Source organism: Microplitis demolitor, chromosome 7, assembly GCF_026212275.2.
Source record: "Microplitis demolitor isolate Queensland-Clemson2020A chromosome 7, iyMicDemo2.1a, whole genome shotgun sequence".
NCBI lineage: Eukaryota > Metazoa > Arthropoda > Insecta > Hymenoptera > Braconidae > Microplitis > Microplitis demolitor.
In genome coordinates this window covers 949,998-967,914 of record NC_068551.1, presented here as the reverse complement: position 1 = coordinate 967,914, position 17,917 = coordinate 949,998, and the positions used below count along the sequence as shown (strand labels likewise).

Below are 17,917 nucleotides of genomic sequence, written 5' to 3'. Positions count from 1 at the left end.
GCTCCCTCCCCCCACCCGACTCACTACTCTGCACAGAGGATGTATCTGAGACTGTTTTTCTCTACCGAACTTTGCTACACTACACATTTACACGTGCACTCCTCACTCATACCCACCCAACAGAAACAACCCACACATAAACATATAAATATATACACATTAGTATATACTTACATCTGCATTCGCTTTCTCGACAAATATAAACCCAGACCACGCGCCTCGCGCACGTGGTGGAGAAGGAGAGTCCGAACAAAGACAACACTCTCGCTCTCTGTTTCACCTCCGTACTTTTTTCTCCCCTCGTGCTATCGTGTTTATATATATTATATATATATATGTATATATAGTGAAGGATGGGGCCCGACAGGTAGGGCAAGGGGCACAGGTGGCACCCGGTACCGACTATCCTCCATTAAAACGACAATCCTAACCCACGGTCAGTCTTCGTCATCACTCCACTCAGTTAACGCGTTTCCTACGTTTCTTTTTTTTTATTTTATATATTATTGCTCTTTGTTTTTTTTATATTTATTTTACCATACTTACAATTGTGTGTGTTAATATTTTGTGTTATAGTGAATTTTTATTTATTATTCTGTGAATTATTGTGTGTACTAAAGGATTTAATGCTGATACTAATTGGATATTTTATTTAAATTCCGTAGGTATTTAATTTTTAATTTAAAAATAATTAAGTTGGATGAAAAGTCGCGGCAATGTCATTTTGGTTGATAAATAACCGATACAAAGAAGATCGATGTAATAACGCGTAAAAAAAAAAAAATTTATTAAAAATTAATAGTAATAAAAAAAAAAGTAAATTTAGTGGAAAAGCAAAGTGTACCGGAAAGGTGTTCTCGACTAGCGAAAAATCTAAATCCCGAGTCACGTAGAACAGGTCGCAATTCATCTATCCACGCGATCCCTATGAATTCATGTTAAATTTATCGTTTTACCGGTTAAATTTATATCGGTAGGACGTGCGCGGTAGGCTTGTAATGTCACTCTCTTTCTCTCATTCACCTCTTTCTGGCTACAGCTACAGCCCCACCCCCACCTGAACCTCATCCTCATCGAGCTCTTCAGCCACCCCCGCATTTTACTGCTGTCTCACTCGCTCTTTATCTCGTGTCTTTCACTCTCGCGATCACATGAGCCATGAAACGGATTCCAGGCGTGTCCATGTTCGCGCTCCTGCTTCTGGATAGTTCGCCCAACACACGTCTCTTTTACTTGGCTCCTGGCAATATAATATGCATGCATGTAGCTTACTGAGAAACGAACACGGCTATTGCATGACAATTGTCACGAAACAACTAAATTTATTCTCAATTCCATTTTATTGCCATTTTTTTTTTTTTTTATTTTATTTTTTTTTTTTCGGGTAATTAATATTTATTAAAATATTTTAGGTAATTTTAATTAGTTTTTATAACTATGGAATTTTATTGCGTAATTATTTTGGTATATATATGTGTAATATAATTTAATTACTTTAATATTCTGGTAATTGGGAAATTTATTCATTGAAATTAAAGCACAATGTGATGAATTGTTAGCGAATCAATTTAATTAGTATTTAATAATTAAAAATATCAGTGGAATTTTATTGGCAAATATTTTTGAATAAAAAAATTTTTTATAAATTGAACATTTTTTTAATTTTATAAAAAAAATTTCGAGTCTTGTTAAAATATATTTTTTATTTTATTCATAGATTGAATAAGAATGGTCCTCGCAACGATGGAAACAGACACATTGACAAGCACCCGAGGAAAACTGCGGCACTCGCGACGTCTTTCCTCCACTCGCGGTCTCAAACAAAGAACCGCGAAAAATAATCCTGACTCAAGTTCTCTTTCAAAGTCATCTAGAGCTTGCAAACAAGAGGAAAACTTGAGATTGAGTGGCAAGACAAACGACCCGGGACGTGGGATCAATTGGGAATTGAATGAGAAAATAAGTCTGAGCAGCGGATCCAGCACCGGGATTGAAATCCACCCGGACACCTACACCGGAATAGGGTTTACAGAACGAGCTAAAGCGTCATCATCACCCGGATTACTACCAGCATCCCAAGATAGCCATCGTCTCCACCAGAAACCGCCGAAGCTGGGTAAGAAAATAGAGAGCGTTAAGAAATCACTCGAATTGCTTAACGTGTCGGGGTTCCCTCCGAAGTCTGTTTGCCCTCCCCAAATCCACCCTTTCAAGGAAATAAAAGACTCAGCGGCGACGAATATCATAAAGAGTGATTGTAAATATGAAATAGGAATCCCCGGCGAGTGCACGATATCTCGAAAAAAGCGTCAGGATCGACGGAAAATTGAAAAGGAAGCCGTTAAAAGCTCCGTGAAAACAAATGTCGACTTAACCGGGACCATGAGACGGAGATGGATCCCCTCAAATCAAAAAATCGACGATTCGATTGCCAAAAGACTGGAATTGATTCACGAACTAAACCAGAAAATTATCGCCAATTACGAGCGGTTTCAAGCTAAATCTAAAAAGACATCCAGCAAAATTTATTCCTCTGGTTCAAATACTTACTCAGGCTGTAAAGAGGATCAGAAAAATAGTTTAAGACGCGATAGCAAAAATCGAACGGCTTTATCAGACTTGCAGGAAAATTCAGTGAAAGGAAACAGTGACATATATTCTGAGGTCAAGCGTAAGAATAAATCCGATAGCCGGCGCATTGTCGAAAATGCAGTAGTCCATCGCGAGCAGGAAAATACCCTAGAAAAAAAACGTGACAGCGTCTTCATAAAAGTAAAAGTGGCGAAGGATAACGGCAACCCTGAGGCAGTTTCTCAAGAGCCATCTAATGTAGAGAATGTGAATATGAACATAAAGTCTACTTCAAAGTTCTTAGATCACGATTTTATGGGATCTCGGGATGAAGTTGAATCGAATGTTAAGACGTTTGAAAACGGGGCCAAGTCATTCCTGTCGCCAAATATTAAGTTTAAGATGTCCCAAGTGCTTGATAATTTTAAGACCAGGTCTAAGATAGAGAATCCAGTTGTCAACGATAACTTTAGTTTGGCGAAGAACCCATTGAAAGTGATTGAAAGTTACGAGTCACGAGAAAAGTTCGATGACTTAAACAACTTTGAAAATCTGTCTGCAACACGAGACTCTGAGGAAGATTCCAAAGCTAAAGAACCGCCAACAAAAGAAGTGCTAATACTATCCGAAGAAGAAAGACATAACTCGGATATTACGGAAAATAATTTAAGTGTGAGGGATAATATTACCAGACTAGAAGTAAGTTGTCAAATGAAACAAGATAAAGACAAGTCGACAGGAAGATCCAATAAAGATTGCTCCAAGAATTCTCAGCAGCTTTATCAACCTCCTGATATAAACTTTCGCAAAGGCAAGGATGAGCTCTATTCAGCGTCTTACTCTGCTTACACCTCCACTCCCGTCAAGACCGATCATGCCCTGGATTTCCCAGAGTGTAAGCCCATGAATATCGAGTTTGACGATAAGTCTGTTGAGTCGACAGAGCTGCTGGAGAAAGAAATCCTGGACAAGTTTAACGAAACAATCGGGAAATTCGACTGCGAGAAAGCCTCCGACTTGATGGACGAAGGAGCCGGCTCCTCAGCAGCTGATGACAATTTTAGCGACGACTCTATTCAAATGGCATGCAGCAGTCCCGTGTCTGTGTCTAACAAAGAGAACAGCCATTCCAAGGATACGAGTCACCAGGAAACGTTCAATTCCTCCTGGGACTCCGGAGTCGGCATCGACGTCGGATTAGGAAACGGATGGGTTAGAATCCACACGGGCATTGAAAGCAGCCTTGTTTATCTCACGCTTGATACCACGGCCAAGGATATTTGCAGAGACATGCTTCTGGGTGATGAATTGTCTATTTATATTCAGGTATTTATCTTTTTTTTTATCCAAAGAATTACTTTTGTATTTATAGTCACGTCTGGCTTGATCTATTTTCGATCAGAAAAAGACTTCTTACTGAGTTTTTCTGAATTTTGTTTTTTTTAATCTTATCTACACACTTTTAAATTTATGGAAATAGTCACGCGAAACCTTTACAATTTAAACTTCATTCAAATTTCTCCCGCCAATTTTTATAAATCCTCCGTTGTTGGAGTAATGGTCGAAATTTAATAATTTCATTAAATAGAAAAAAATATTCGAGTAGATGAAAAATTCGGGATGATTATTATCGATCGAGGAATGCCCTACAAAAAAATTTCAGATGTTTTTGCAGCAATTAAGCCGATTACGCAGTACCTTTTTTAATTACTCAGTATAACGGAACCGTTTTTAGGTCAATTATATTAAAAATAAAAGCTTTTAATTTCGAGTAAATGATAAATTTAAATTCCGACTTAGCTTATGAAAAATTTTAAACTCTCATTTCAAAGCAGATAGTTAAACAGACTTTCATAAACTTCCCACGCCATGAATTAAAGGTAATATTATTTAATGGCAACGAAATCATCAACAAAAACCTTTTACTTCAGTAGCATCAAACAGAGGGCATTTAAAAAATATCAAAGGATTTAATTCTTCGAGTCCTAAACTTTGTTTCTCTTATCTAAATATATATATAACAGCTTACTTTATCCACATATATATTTCCCATTAATTCCACAAAAACTTGTTCAAAGATAAAAAAACTCCGTCTGTATTTCAAACTACAGAAACTTCGAAAAAGTATCTAGCGGGATTTCAAACTATTTTCCTTAAAGTTTTTTAAAAAAAATCACGATAAATTTTATTTAAAAAAAAAAAAATATGATGAAATTGCAGAAATTATTAGAAAAACGATTGTACTGAAATTTTCGACGCTTAATATTTTAAACCCGGTCGTAATCGATGCAAACTGCGGTATTATTCCAATAGCTCCGATTAATATCTTAATTCTCACGTCTTTGCTCAGCAATTTAACCGACTCTATAAATTTAATATTTTTTCTTATTTCTTCACTTCTCAGACTGCAGAATTTTCCTGAATTGCATTGATTTCCATTTACATTTTTATTCGAGCGTTTTTCAAATTCAGTGAATTTAAGAAAATAAAAATAAAATACCGGGGTCAGGGAACTTGTCTATTTTACAAATTAAAAATAAAAATATCGAACGAGAAATTTGGTTTTTTTTATTCTATTTTGTCTCTTTGAGTAAATACGGAATGACGTTAGTGAAGATCACGTAAGAGGATATGCGGGACGCATCCCATGGGGAATATTGTTACGATGGATTCGATTCGGTCGATGCACGGCGACTAGACGCGACGAGAACATTGCCAGGGCTCTCGTATCATCATATCAAGGGAGACATGAAATGACAGTAAGAAAGCTGGCTCTACTTTACGGTGAATCTGTAGAATAAAAATTTGAGTACTCGTTGTAAAAAATAAAAAAATATGGTATGTAAAGATCTGGTGAGAGTGGCGAGAATATAAAGAATATGAGATGAAGGAGAAAAGGACAAAGAACAGTAACCTTGCGTGTCAACAAGAATATCTGATAAAACTTATCGGCAAGTAGGGCATTAGGAGCTTTACAAGATATATTCGCTATCACAAAAATCGATACGATAGGTGCTCAATTTTTGATACTAGAATCGTGGGCGCAGACAAAGTGAGAAATTATTCAAAAAAAAATTTTTTTATTTTTTTAAATGCCAATTAATAGTTAATTTTAGTTATTTTATTAAAACTGAATTTTTTTTAATTTTTCAGTGACCATTTTACCCTCTCTAATATAAAAACATTCAAAATTATGCGATTTCAGAAAAAAAAAAAATCGGCTGGCCAGCTTGTGTCTTTTTTCTTAGAAAAAATGATTTAAAAAAAAAAAATGTATAGGTTTTCTGAAATTTTCCTTTTTTCGGTTCTCCTTGTTAGGGAGTAATTTAATAAGTTAATGAATGGAAGGTATAAATTGCGGAAATATTAAATTTATTTTCATAAATTCAAAAGAAAATAAATTTAATAACGCATGAATAATTTAAGATGATTGTTATCTTATTTGTTATATTATGTATAATTCCATTGATATGGTGTGTAGTGACCCAGATGACGATAGGAAATCGATAGTTATTTTAAAAAATTCAATAACTAGTAAGAGGACACTTGAATGCAGATTCAAGTCCTTCTGAGCATTACGTGATTTTGAGGATGGTTATAAGATTGGAAACTTGGATACAATGGTACAATTGGTAGGGAATAAAAATGCGGATGAGAGCTCGGTTGAAAAAGTTCTGGTTGCGAAAAAAAAAATTTTATGAAAACTAAATAATTTTTTAAAGATAATGAACAAGAAAGTACGAAAAGTTTTTCCGAACCACGCGGGTAGTTTTTGCAGAAAAAATAAGAAAAAGGTGGAAAAGTAATGGCTGCGGCTTGCGCTAACGAGCCACGGACGACTTGAGCGAAGAATCTGATTGGAAAACTCCACAACGTGCGCTGACGAAGAAAAAGTTGTTTTTTGTTAAAACTAACATAAAACCGTAAAGAAAATTATATCCGGACTTGAGCTGCCCTCGGTTTCTCGAGCAAACTGTCAAGAGGAAAAGAGGGAAAAGATTTTTCTTTGATGATTTTAAAGCCCATTGAGAATGCAAGAGGTTATGCGGGCGCCACGAGACGGGTATGGATATAACTGTAAAGTATCTCCGGGTGGATATTTTAGAGCATTGAGGTCTTAGCCGGAGATTTTTATGACAAAAAAACTAAAATAAAGTGAAATAAAAGGAGTAAAGTGATGGGAGTCGAAGAGGGGACGGGAGAAAGAAGCTCCCTTTGGATTCGGAGGATGCATTTCCTTAACTTTGGGCGTCTTGATCATTCGTCTTCGATCACTTTATTTTCGAGGATGAATACGCTCGTGTGGAAATCGCGGAGATTAGATATCCAAAGCGCGTCGCATTCTCTGATCCAGGAGGAGAAGCTTTCTTTTGATGATTGAGTCTTTTGACGCGACGCTTTTAGATTTTACTTAAAAACCAATCGTACAAAGACCATTATTCACTCGTCTGACTTATAAGATAGTATATTAAACTTCCTTTTTTTTTTTTTGAATGTATTCATTTGTTTCCTTTTTCGAGAATCCAACTTTTCAAACAGCAGGAAAAAATTTTTTTGCAAAATCTTACTGTAAATATTATTTCTCAAAAATTAGCAGTCAATATTGAAAATTTGAATTTTAAAGATTTTCATTCGGAAAATCATGAAATTTGAAATTTTTTCTTGTAGAATTTAATGGAAATGATTGTTCGAAGATGTTATTCATCGAATATAATACTAATTTACGTAAATTATCTATTTTCAAATAGATTTAAAGCAGATTCGAAGTAAAATTACTCGATCAAACGATTTCTTTGTAAACAAATACAAGAGTTTGAAATAATTAAGTAAAATTACAATCGTATTATCTAAAAGTAAAAGCAGTGAGCCAGATATTCTGTAAAACAAGTGATTAAGCCGTAGAATTTGTTAACAAAAGCCTCGCGGAGCGAAAACCCACAAAGACATTGCATAACAAGATCGTTAAGGTCATTAAGTAGGATGAATAGTGTAACGAATGAATGAATGAATAACAAGTAGTGTATATCGCGTAAGAACTTTGAGTGCACCTCGAATTCAAGTTCTCGTTTCATTTATCCATCAAGCAAAGCTTAGACTGAGTAAATCTCAAACGATATCCCGGGGCGATCTGGGTCACGAAAACTACGCGCGACCACCTAACCGTCTATTGCGATAAGACGTTATTCCGATCTCGGAACAGGGTTTTCCTGGTTAGCTTCACCGGGTTTCCCGGCCAGAGGTTAAGATGCCTCTTGATGACGCTAAATTTGTCGTTGAATCAACTCATCAACCCCCAACTTAAAAACTTTTAACGATACAACGCTACAAGGGCACTTGTTTACGGACAAACTGCCTTACCGATACTCGACCCACTTACAATTTTCCCAGTTGTTAAATTACATCAATGATTGAAAAAAAAAAATTTAATTTGGAATTTTCAAGAACTTTCATGTGGAAAAAAACCCGATTGTAATTTCAGCCAATGAAGCCAGAGAAAATGGATCAGTATCTAAAAATCATCACCCGAAAATATTAAAAATTGAAGCTTCTCCAAAGGAAAGAGGGGAGAATGGACCCCCCAGAGTTTTCTCAAATAAATCCACAATAATTTTTATCCCTCCCCCCTTTCTCTAACCAGGAAGTCTTTCATTTTACCTCTGCCTTTATTTTGGACCGTATCGTTAAAAAAAAAATGTAAAGTTACTTGAGGTTTCATGATACATTAAATTAAGAAAATAAGTAATAGTGTGACAAAAAATCTATAAGACACAGATAAGCGTGCTCAATTAAAAGTATGTGCAAAGAAACTTTTTAACCTCACGATTCGCGTGTGAAATTCGCTATGAAACTTGACTGCTACGGCTCTTTCAAGTCACGTTGCCTTGGGAGAATAATGGAAAGCCTTCGGTAGGCATGTAGATTCTCAACAATACCAAATGCGAGATATCCATGAAGGGCTTCGCGTGTTTCATTCACCACAGTTAGGTCTTAGTTACCCACTATATTCATATATATACATCTACATCTACATACATCACATCCACAACATAAATACATATCTAGACTAGGCTCTTGATATAACATTTAACGAGCTAAGGCAGCAAGAAGGAAGGCCCGACACCTGCCGACGCGGTGTCTTTCACCGTGACAGGTGCATCGAACACAATTCCACTTTGTCTACTCTGGCACGTGCACTCTCATAATACGGAGCTGAATATTTTAGATTAAAATAGAAAGAAAATTTCTCGTACGAGCACCAGCTGTAGAAAAATAACCCAAGGCCGCTGTGTAATTTTACATCGCACATGTTCAAATATCAGACTCTCGCTCAATACCGACTTGATTCTCAAAATAATTGACGGCTCCCGTATTAATGCTCTACATATATTTATATACTTGACAACTGTTTTACTTCGTAACCCAGATTGTTAAAAATTCATATTCTAAAGGCTCTTTGTATGACTGAAGTAAGTTCCCGGGTAAAAAGTCGTGCGAAACAAAAATAATAAAAATATTCAAGAAACTTTTTATAATTTCAACGGAATATTGAATTAATCGAAAACTTGATTAATTCTTTCTTATAAAGAAAAAAAATACTTGGAGAATTTTATTTAATACGGATCAAGATTTTCTTTTTATTTATGAAAGAAAAGAAAAAAATGTAGAAAAAATTTAAGTTTAAAGAAATGTTAATACAGAACTTTTTGAAATTCTATTGCAAGAAATAATTAGAGTGTAAAAGTGATACCGGATAAAATATGAAATACTGTGGCATAGAATAGTAGAAATAATGATAATGGGAACAATGGACAGAAAAAAAAAAATTTTGAGGTTAGTGTTTGCCCTCGGAGATAAAGCCCTTACAACTCGTTGGATCTTTCTGTCAGTTACCCGTCAAATTACGAAATTGTTCGCGACATTCTTCTGTATCCGCATTTCTATCTTATACTTTAACATTATATATATATATACATTTAGATACTTTGTTGAACAATTCAAGTTTTAAATTTGATATTCTGCAGCGGACTGGTCGGGCGAGTTTCGATTTCGAGCGCGCGTTAATTTAAATATAAAGTTTGGGTGAAATGGAAAACAATTGAAGCAATAAATTGTGGAAGTATAATTAGAAAATATTTCGTTGAATGATTTCTGTCGCGCATGTAGAGGAAAAATTAAAAATACAATTCGATTGGATAGATACGTGTTTTTGGTTCAATTGACGCTATTGATGAGCAGAAACTTGTTTTTAATAATTCACAGCATGCACAGAAATATTTTACATTTGTATAACATTGAGTTCGTTTGTTATTCATATAAAAAAATATTTATGTTATCGCTCGACCTTTTGGACTTATTTTCAGTCCATCAGAATAAAAATTTTTTTTTCCTGATTTTCTTTGTTATGGAAAATAGATCAAATTTATTGTTTTAAATATTTTATCGCAAATTATTTTATTTATTCATGTATTTAAACTAATTTACGGGAATAATTAAACGAAATTACGGGAAAAATCGGAAAAATTATTCTATTTTGATAGCCTGGTCTGATATTTTGCAAATTTTACTTTAAAATTGTATTGCAAATCATATCTTTCAATATAATTTTGCAGTTTTTTTAAAATTACATTTTCCTAAAATTGAAAAATTGTTTTTCATGGAAATTCAAAATTTGTCTTATTTTCTAAAATGAAAAATTTGATATTTAGGTTTAAAATAAAAAATGGTTCCAGCTGATCCCTATTTTAGTTGGACACAGCATTTTCATAATTTTTCTATCGATTATGAATTCGATGTTCAAATCAGAAATTCGGTTCTCAGTCCGCCATGGTTTTAAATAAAATATTATTGCGTAGACAAATTTTAAAAATAAGGCAAGTCATCAAAATTTCATTTGATAAAAAAAAATGTTACGGCAAAAGTAAACAGACTTAAAGAATTCTTTTGTTGAATGCAAGAAAGAATTTGTTTTGTTGAAGAAGACAATAAAAATCATAATTCTTGAGTAGTAGGTGTATTATTTCAGCTTAAAAAATAAATTCTGACTGTATAATGGTCATTAAGCCTTGCAGGTCATGTATTATGTGAATGCAGAAAGGGCGAATTGAAGCTAAATCCCCAGCTCATTAGGTTTCTTAAGCTTAATTAGATATTTCAAAGCTGTTTTTCCTTATCTTGAGACTAAAGAACTCGTATATAAGAGACTTGTGTATAGAGTCTGGTCCGAGTGAGCTTAAGCTTCTCATCACACTCGGAAAATAAACTTCAAGAGTCCACGCGTGTACCAATCCCGTATTATCAACCCATCCTCTTATTTTTCCAACTAAATTTCATCCGCCCTAATACTGTCTTAAGTCCTTACTTTCCCAATGGAATTTAATACCAGACTAGATACACAGGATCCGAGTTGTTGACTTTTTTACTCCTCTTGATTAATTATTTCATATTTTTCTTTATAAAAAAATTAGTTTATTAAAAATTTACTCATGTTGAGTGTAATGAGAGAGCAATTCCTAACTTGCGGGCTTAATTTTAGTGACATTAAATTTATAATGAGGAGGAAAATTTAATGACATAGCAGAATTTAATGACATTGAATTCTAAAACCTGACAGAATCAGAGAAATGAATATGCATGAAGTCAAATATACAGCACATTTACAAATATAGATATTCTATTAAATCACTGCGTCATCTAATTTTGGAGAAATAAAATTCGTGTGGAAATTTTAAATAAATAATTAATCAAAAATCAATTTTTCAATTTTTTACTATAATATCGAAAATGGGCCAAAATAGTAATTTTTGATGCTCTAGACTTCTTTTCAAATCACACCTAATTCAATTTTTTGAGTCAATCCCATTTTGACAGAGAAAAAAAAATTGAATGCTTTTTTTTTAATCAAGAGCTAAAAGTAAAAAATTTAATGTTGGGAAGAAAAAAAGTAAATTTCCGTCTCAACTCTATCATTTTGCTCAATTTAGCTTTGAAAAAAAGCAAGACAGAATTGTAAAACAAAATTTTCGTCTACAATGTACACAGCAAACATTATATAGACAGACTTGTGTCAGGTGCAGAATTGAATGATCAAAGTTTCTATCGGTCAAAGACAAACAACACACAAACCCAACGGCAATTAATCCTTCCTCTGACTACAAATACCCGAACTGGACTTCAGAGAGTACGTGTTAATGAGTAATAAATATATTTCTGGATAGAAACCCGTCGGTTTTGTATGATTGGGCCGATGATAGAAGAGTCGATCGAGATCCCATCTATACCAATCACGTCAGAATTCTCTTGAGGATTCGCTTAATGCCGTCGATTCAAGAAGGAGTTGAGGTTGTAATGAGTTCTTATAATTACTGAGCAACACTCCCGGGATTTATGAAGTAAGACGGTCGGTTTGTTTCTCGGGTTCATAAACTCGACAAATGTCACTTTCGATAAAGTTTTCTGGATAACTTGAAATTTTATTTTTTTTCACAAGAGTTCATAACGATATTGATCACCCGAGTTAATGATCAGTTTGTAATTGGTTTTTTTCTTTAATTGCTACCAAAAGTTTCCGGAAAATTGTTAAATTATGAAAAAAGTTATAAACTTTTAAACTGATTGCCGATCGGCGATCGGTGATTGGTGATCGCCGATTCGAAATAGTCTATGGTATTGGAGTAAGGGGATTTCGGTTGGATGATGATTAAATTAATCGACCTTTGTTTGTGACTTTCCGAATGGAAACTTTTCGAGGATTTATTATTCGAGAACCCAATCGGTTTATATGGAGTGGAAGTTACGCGTTCGCTGGGATTTTGTAATACCCATGATTTTATTTGATGTAATGTAATATAACTTTATAGAATTGATTTATTGTTATATTATAATAGAGATGATGTAATCGAGAAAATAGAAATTTTATTTCTCCAAGATCTCATTTTTCGTATTATTGGAAAATCGAAGAATTGCTTGTTTTTTTTTTTTTTTTTTTTGGAAACGCTCTATCTTTTAAAATATTGAGTTTATGAAATTTTTTAAAGAGATCAAAATTGTAGCAAATTAAATTTCCTACAATTTTAGTTCTTACAAAAAATATCATAGGATTGATATTTTAGAAGATAAGTCAATTTTAAATATAACGAAAAATTTTTGAAAAGTTCAAAAATTTGTTTTGTCATTTAAGTGGCGGTAATTTTGAACTTTTGAATTTTTTTAAAGAGACCAAAGTTGTAGAGAATTAAATTACCTTTAAAATGATCATATATAATATATATTTATCTCGCAAATTTAGTGAATTATTGCTGATTAGATATAAAAGTAATAAATTTGACTGTCAAATTATTGATATAAAAAAATAAATTACAAAATTAATGGAAAATTTGTTAACGATAAAAATTTAATTATCTGGAGATTGATATTATTACTCCCAGCTGGCAATTGTAAAATTCGTTATGTAGGCCAGTATCCATGAAATTGGATAAAGCAATTGGTTTTTGTTAAACAAATATCAGCAAAAGTAATCATACAGCTTACAAATAATTAATAATACGCTACGTCTGCATGTTTTGCCTCTCTTCAGTTCTTTTTATTTATCTGCTTTATATAATCCCCGCAAACGCAAAGAAAAAATAAACTGAAGTAAAAGAAAAAGGAGAAATAAAAAATATTATAGAGTAATCCAATTTTTGTTATACAGTACGGCGGAGAAATGGGACGTCGTATGGCACCAGATGAACGACCACTCGAACATCAAGACGAATTTCTGAAGCTGCTTGGCTACGACGAACTTTCGAGGCGAGCACGTCTCGGAGTAGACCCCGAACTACGTCATCTCATCGCTTTTCATATAGGTACTGTACACTCTCCTTACAGCGACACCATTAAATTTTAAATCCACTATTCCGCTCGAATTATTTTACCTCAAAATATTTATAAAGATGAATTAACTTTTTTTTTGTCACTCAAAAAAAATTTATAAGACTCCTACCTGCGAATTTCCAACTTTTTTTTCTCTTAATATTTTATTGTTCGAAATAAAATATTAAATTTTTTTTTTTACGCGAGTTTTAAAATAAAATCCAGTGACAGAAAAAATAAAACGTTGAGAAAAGTATACGACAGTCTATTTCAAGGTGAGGTTAGTTCGCAACTGGAATATTGAATTATTCAAATGTGGTTTAGTCAAATCGTGGAGGTAAATTCTTTTTATACAACTAAACTTGGGTCAACTGTTCACAGTTAGTTGGCTAAAGAAGCGCTTAAATTATATATTCAAAAAAAAAATTTTTAATTCATATATATATATATATATATATATATGTGGCATTTACTTTCCTTATTTTTGAAATTTCTGACAGTCAAAAATATTATTAATTATTGTTGGAATAGAGTCTTCAATTTGAGCGCGAAAAATTTTTGAAATTTAAAAAAATTCGCGCGCTTTAAAAAAATTTTTACACTCATAGTTGGCGGCTTTTTTAAAAAACTAATTAAAATGTTTCGGTATCGAAAACTGATAATAAAATATAGCTATCAGAGTATTAACAAATAAACATGATATAGATAAATAAAAATATCAATAAAAGCATATAAAAATGACAGAGGCCAGTAAATTCGGGTGACGTGGAAAACTGCCAATTTGAATGGTATCGGATGTTGCCATCAGGTTTAATTCCCTGAAAAACCCGATTAACAAAATACATTTTTGCCAGCCCATGCAAAACTCGATTGCTAATTTATAAACATTGTTCCATCAACTAGCGTTTATTAAGCTCTGTCGAAATGTTGTTTAAAATTTCCCGCTCGCGCTCTCAAATTTCAAAACGTTCTTTATCGAAATTTAACAATAAACTCCAAAAAAAAAACAACATTCATAACTTAAATTTATAATACTTGTTTGTTACAACGCGGAACAAATGTTCGACGCCCATGGTAAAAACACCGAGATATTTTTAATTTTATTGGACTCGGTTGAAATAAATAAAAAAAAATAGCATGAATATAACGATCGTTTTTTCTCCAAATTAATGGCCAGAATGTTATTCATATCCAGCAAAATTCACACGAGTAAATCTATACAGTAAAAAAAAATCTATCCCTACATATATCTATATATATATTCATATATATTGTATGTGTTTTCCATTCGTCCGATTAAAATGCCAGTGATATTGAGAATACGTGATAGCTATCACGGCCTCTCGGGGTATCAAATAATTCATCGAAACGCGGTGACCAAAAAAATTTTTTTGCAAAAAAAAAAATACTTTAGCTAAAAATAAAATACTATCAGTATGACTTTAAAAAATTAGCAGGAACTAGATAGTACACAGAAAATAAACTACTATGACCATAGTCAAATTTTCAATGCGGTTACAGTAATTTCTGCATGTGTTTGTTTGCATTTTTGTCAGGTGGCCATCATAGTTCAGCTTTACTATGACACCATAACAGTTCAAATGCGAATAATTTCTCCGTGTACTAAAAATAAATAAAAAAAAGCGGATGACCACCAAAACAATAGACATCCTTTTTCCGGAATGCTATTTTCTATTCATAATAACAAATAATAATAACTTCGCTACTCATTAGGTTCATTCGCGAGTGATTTTGCTGATCAATTCATGCGTAAATGTAACACAATATAGCAGCTTGTGGATAGAATTGATAATGCAGAGAGGACACTAGTGATGAATAGAAGGAATAGGATAAATCAGAGTAGATTTTGATCAATCTGAAACGCAAGTACGATCCAGTTGAAATGTATTCTCTTTGTATGAATAATATACAAATGTAACTGTATCAAATTAAATTCATATGTGTTTGGGTGCTTTCCCATGTTTGTGATGGATATGAACCGATCTATCAACCTTTGATGTTATCAATACGATTATACTAACAGTCGAATTTATAAGGATTTTATTTTTTAATTTAAATATAACAGACAAAAATGCATCAGTATTTTTGAATAATTGTTTTTTGACAGGATTAAGTTATAAATGTTTTATATGAATCTTAGCTAGTTTTGGGGACGCATAACTAAGAATTTTTTTCGAGAGTGATTAAAAGTTATTTTTATAACTTTGTTGGCATAACGAATTGGCTGAAGGAACACGAATGGTATTGTCAGTAACGAGCTCAAGTTTTGATTGAAACTGCGCGAAACCAGGTGGTGGTAGAGATGAGGTGAAAGGGGGCGGGGGAAATCAGATATAGATGTGAGTGTGGGTGTGGATGGTGTGAGTGAGGAACATAAGTGGGAGAGAGAAGTAAAGTTAGTTGGAAATGGGTTAGTAATCGGCATTTAACGTTTGGATTTAGCCGAGCGTTATGCCGTTTGCCGGAAACTATACGACCCTTTCATGACTTCCGGACAACTTTCAGACGGTGAAATTCCTAGACGCAGTCGTTAACGATTATTGTGGTTAAATATGAAGTTTCCTGGAGCTATGACGATTGTAATGTGATATGGATATTAACTATTATATACAAGTCATTTATGTTCCATCAGAATTCACCAGTTACTCGGGAAGCATATTTTGCTATAATTATTTCATCTCACTGCGTGATTTAAAACTTTCTCAAATCATCTCATTACTCTGAGTGTGAGATGATTTAGATCATAAGCCACCTAGCGGATGATTTGGAACTAAAACAGCAAATAATTTAAATTTTATATTTTCATGAATAGGAAAATCAAAGAAATAAATTTTTGAATTTCGATATCTTAAAAATCGTAACTTCCGACTCTCGTTACTATTTAATTTTTCATATAAAATAATATTATCAGCGCTATTTCAAAAGTTTTCGTTCCCAAGTTTTCGTAATTTATATTATGGCTTGAAACTTTTCCTTTAATGATGAGCTCGCTTATAGAAATTACTCTATTGACTCAAAAATAAAGTTTGTAAATAATGTAACTATCGATAAAAATAATTTTTTATTTAAAGTACAGTGGATAAATTACATTGAAATAATAATTTATCCATAGAATTTTAATCTCATTCCAAATACATAATTAAAAATTCTCAAACTTGATATCATTTGGTTCTGAATAAGTGAAGAGAAAGTCACTCTTTATCAAAGTGGCTAAAAATATCTGAAATTATTTATATTTCATTGGGCTGAGCAATTCAAATTTTTCAGTAAAGCTGCCTCTTAACGAATTGAGTAGATCAATACAATATATATAACATTAAATTTATTTATATCAACTTACCAAATTTGAACTGATTCAAGGGTATGACTAAATTAGTTTAATTATTAATCATTATTTAACTGTCCAATTCATTTTCCCAAGACATTTAAGTCTTCAATGAATATTTCATCGAATCTATTTCAAATAAAAAATATTTTTCTAAAGCGTTAATTAGGGAAAAGAGCGGCTATATTTGTCTTGCTGAACATGTAATAAAATAAAAATTCACGAAAAAGCAATTTCACTTATCTGCTTGTAAAACATATTTATAACGTACACCGATATGTGCAACTTTAATGCGACGCCCCATGAGGAAGCTGTAATATCGAGAGAAGCTGGGTTCTATCACTGGATAAAGCTGGAAAGTTTGTACGTTTAGTACGTGAGAAGTTTTCGCTTTATATTGTTTCTAAATATCTAACACATACCATATGTACTTATGTTGTAGGTCAATTTTTAACACACCGTCTTACAAAAACCACTTACAATATTGCACACCGTAATGTATGTTTTTTTAAGAAATATCAATTTTTGAATTAAAAAAAAAATTTCATAGTAACGAAGATAAAAGTAAATTAAGAAAAACTTGGCCAAAAATTACTGGTGTGAATTTTCAGTGTATAAAAATTTAACATAAATTTTTTAAAATAGAAAAAAATGCACACCTTAATTTTTTTTGTTATCAGAACATTGTTATAACAGTATACTGATATATATTTAGTGTTATTTTATAAAGTACACACTGAGTGATGAATAAATAATGGGTGTGTAAAAAAATACACACCAAAGGTGTGCAAAATAAAATAAATTATTAAACTGGCAAAATAATTATTTGGAGATAAAATGTTAATTAAAATTTAAAAAAAAGTCAGTTATTAATTGAATGACGGTGAGTAAAAGAAAATGAATTAACACACCAATGATTTCATTGTCTATAAAATTAAATAGGAGTAAATCTTGTATTTACTAAGTATCTAGTGACGTTGCACAACGAGTACTTGTATAGTTAGCCAGCGTAAAGGGATAAGTAAAAACAAAGTCAAAGAGAAGGAGAAAGAGAGACAGTGGGATTGTAAAAGTACAGTAACTATAAATATACATCCCCGTAATACACTAACTGTAAACTGTCATCTGGTCTCCATTCTGTTTTCTGTT

The 17,917-nt window shown here is 32.8% G+C and overlaps 1 protein-coding gene across 2 annotated transcripts in view; it reads left to right on the top strand.

The window, feature by feature from the left end:
- The first annotated feature begins 468 nt into the window (after window positions 1-468).
- LOC103575479 (PH domain leucine-rich repeat protein phosphatase 1) overlaps window positions 469-17,917 on the top strand; it is a 49,811-nt gene continuing 32,362 nt past the window's right edge. Inside the window, exons 1-3 of one of the 2 annotated variants that reach the window (XM_053740724.1) lie at window positions 469-661; window positions 1,718-3,897; window positions 13,262-13,415. In XM_053740724.1, the coding sequence (XP_053596699.1) occupies window positions 1,729-3,897; window positions 13,262-13,415 (2,323 nt within the window). In that variant the 5' untranslated portion in view covers window positions 469-661; window positions 1,718-1,728. Of the gene's footprint in view, window positions 666-1,717; window positions 3,898-13,261; window positions 13,416-17,917 lie in introns of both variants that reach the window. The other variant, XM_053740723.1, reaches the window with a different exon arrangement.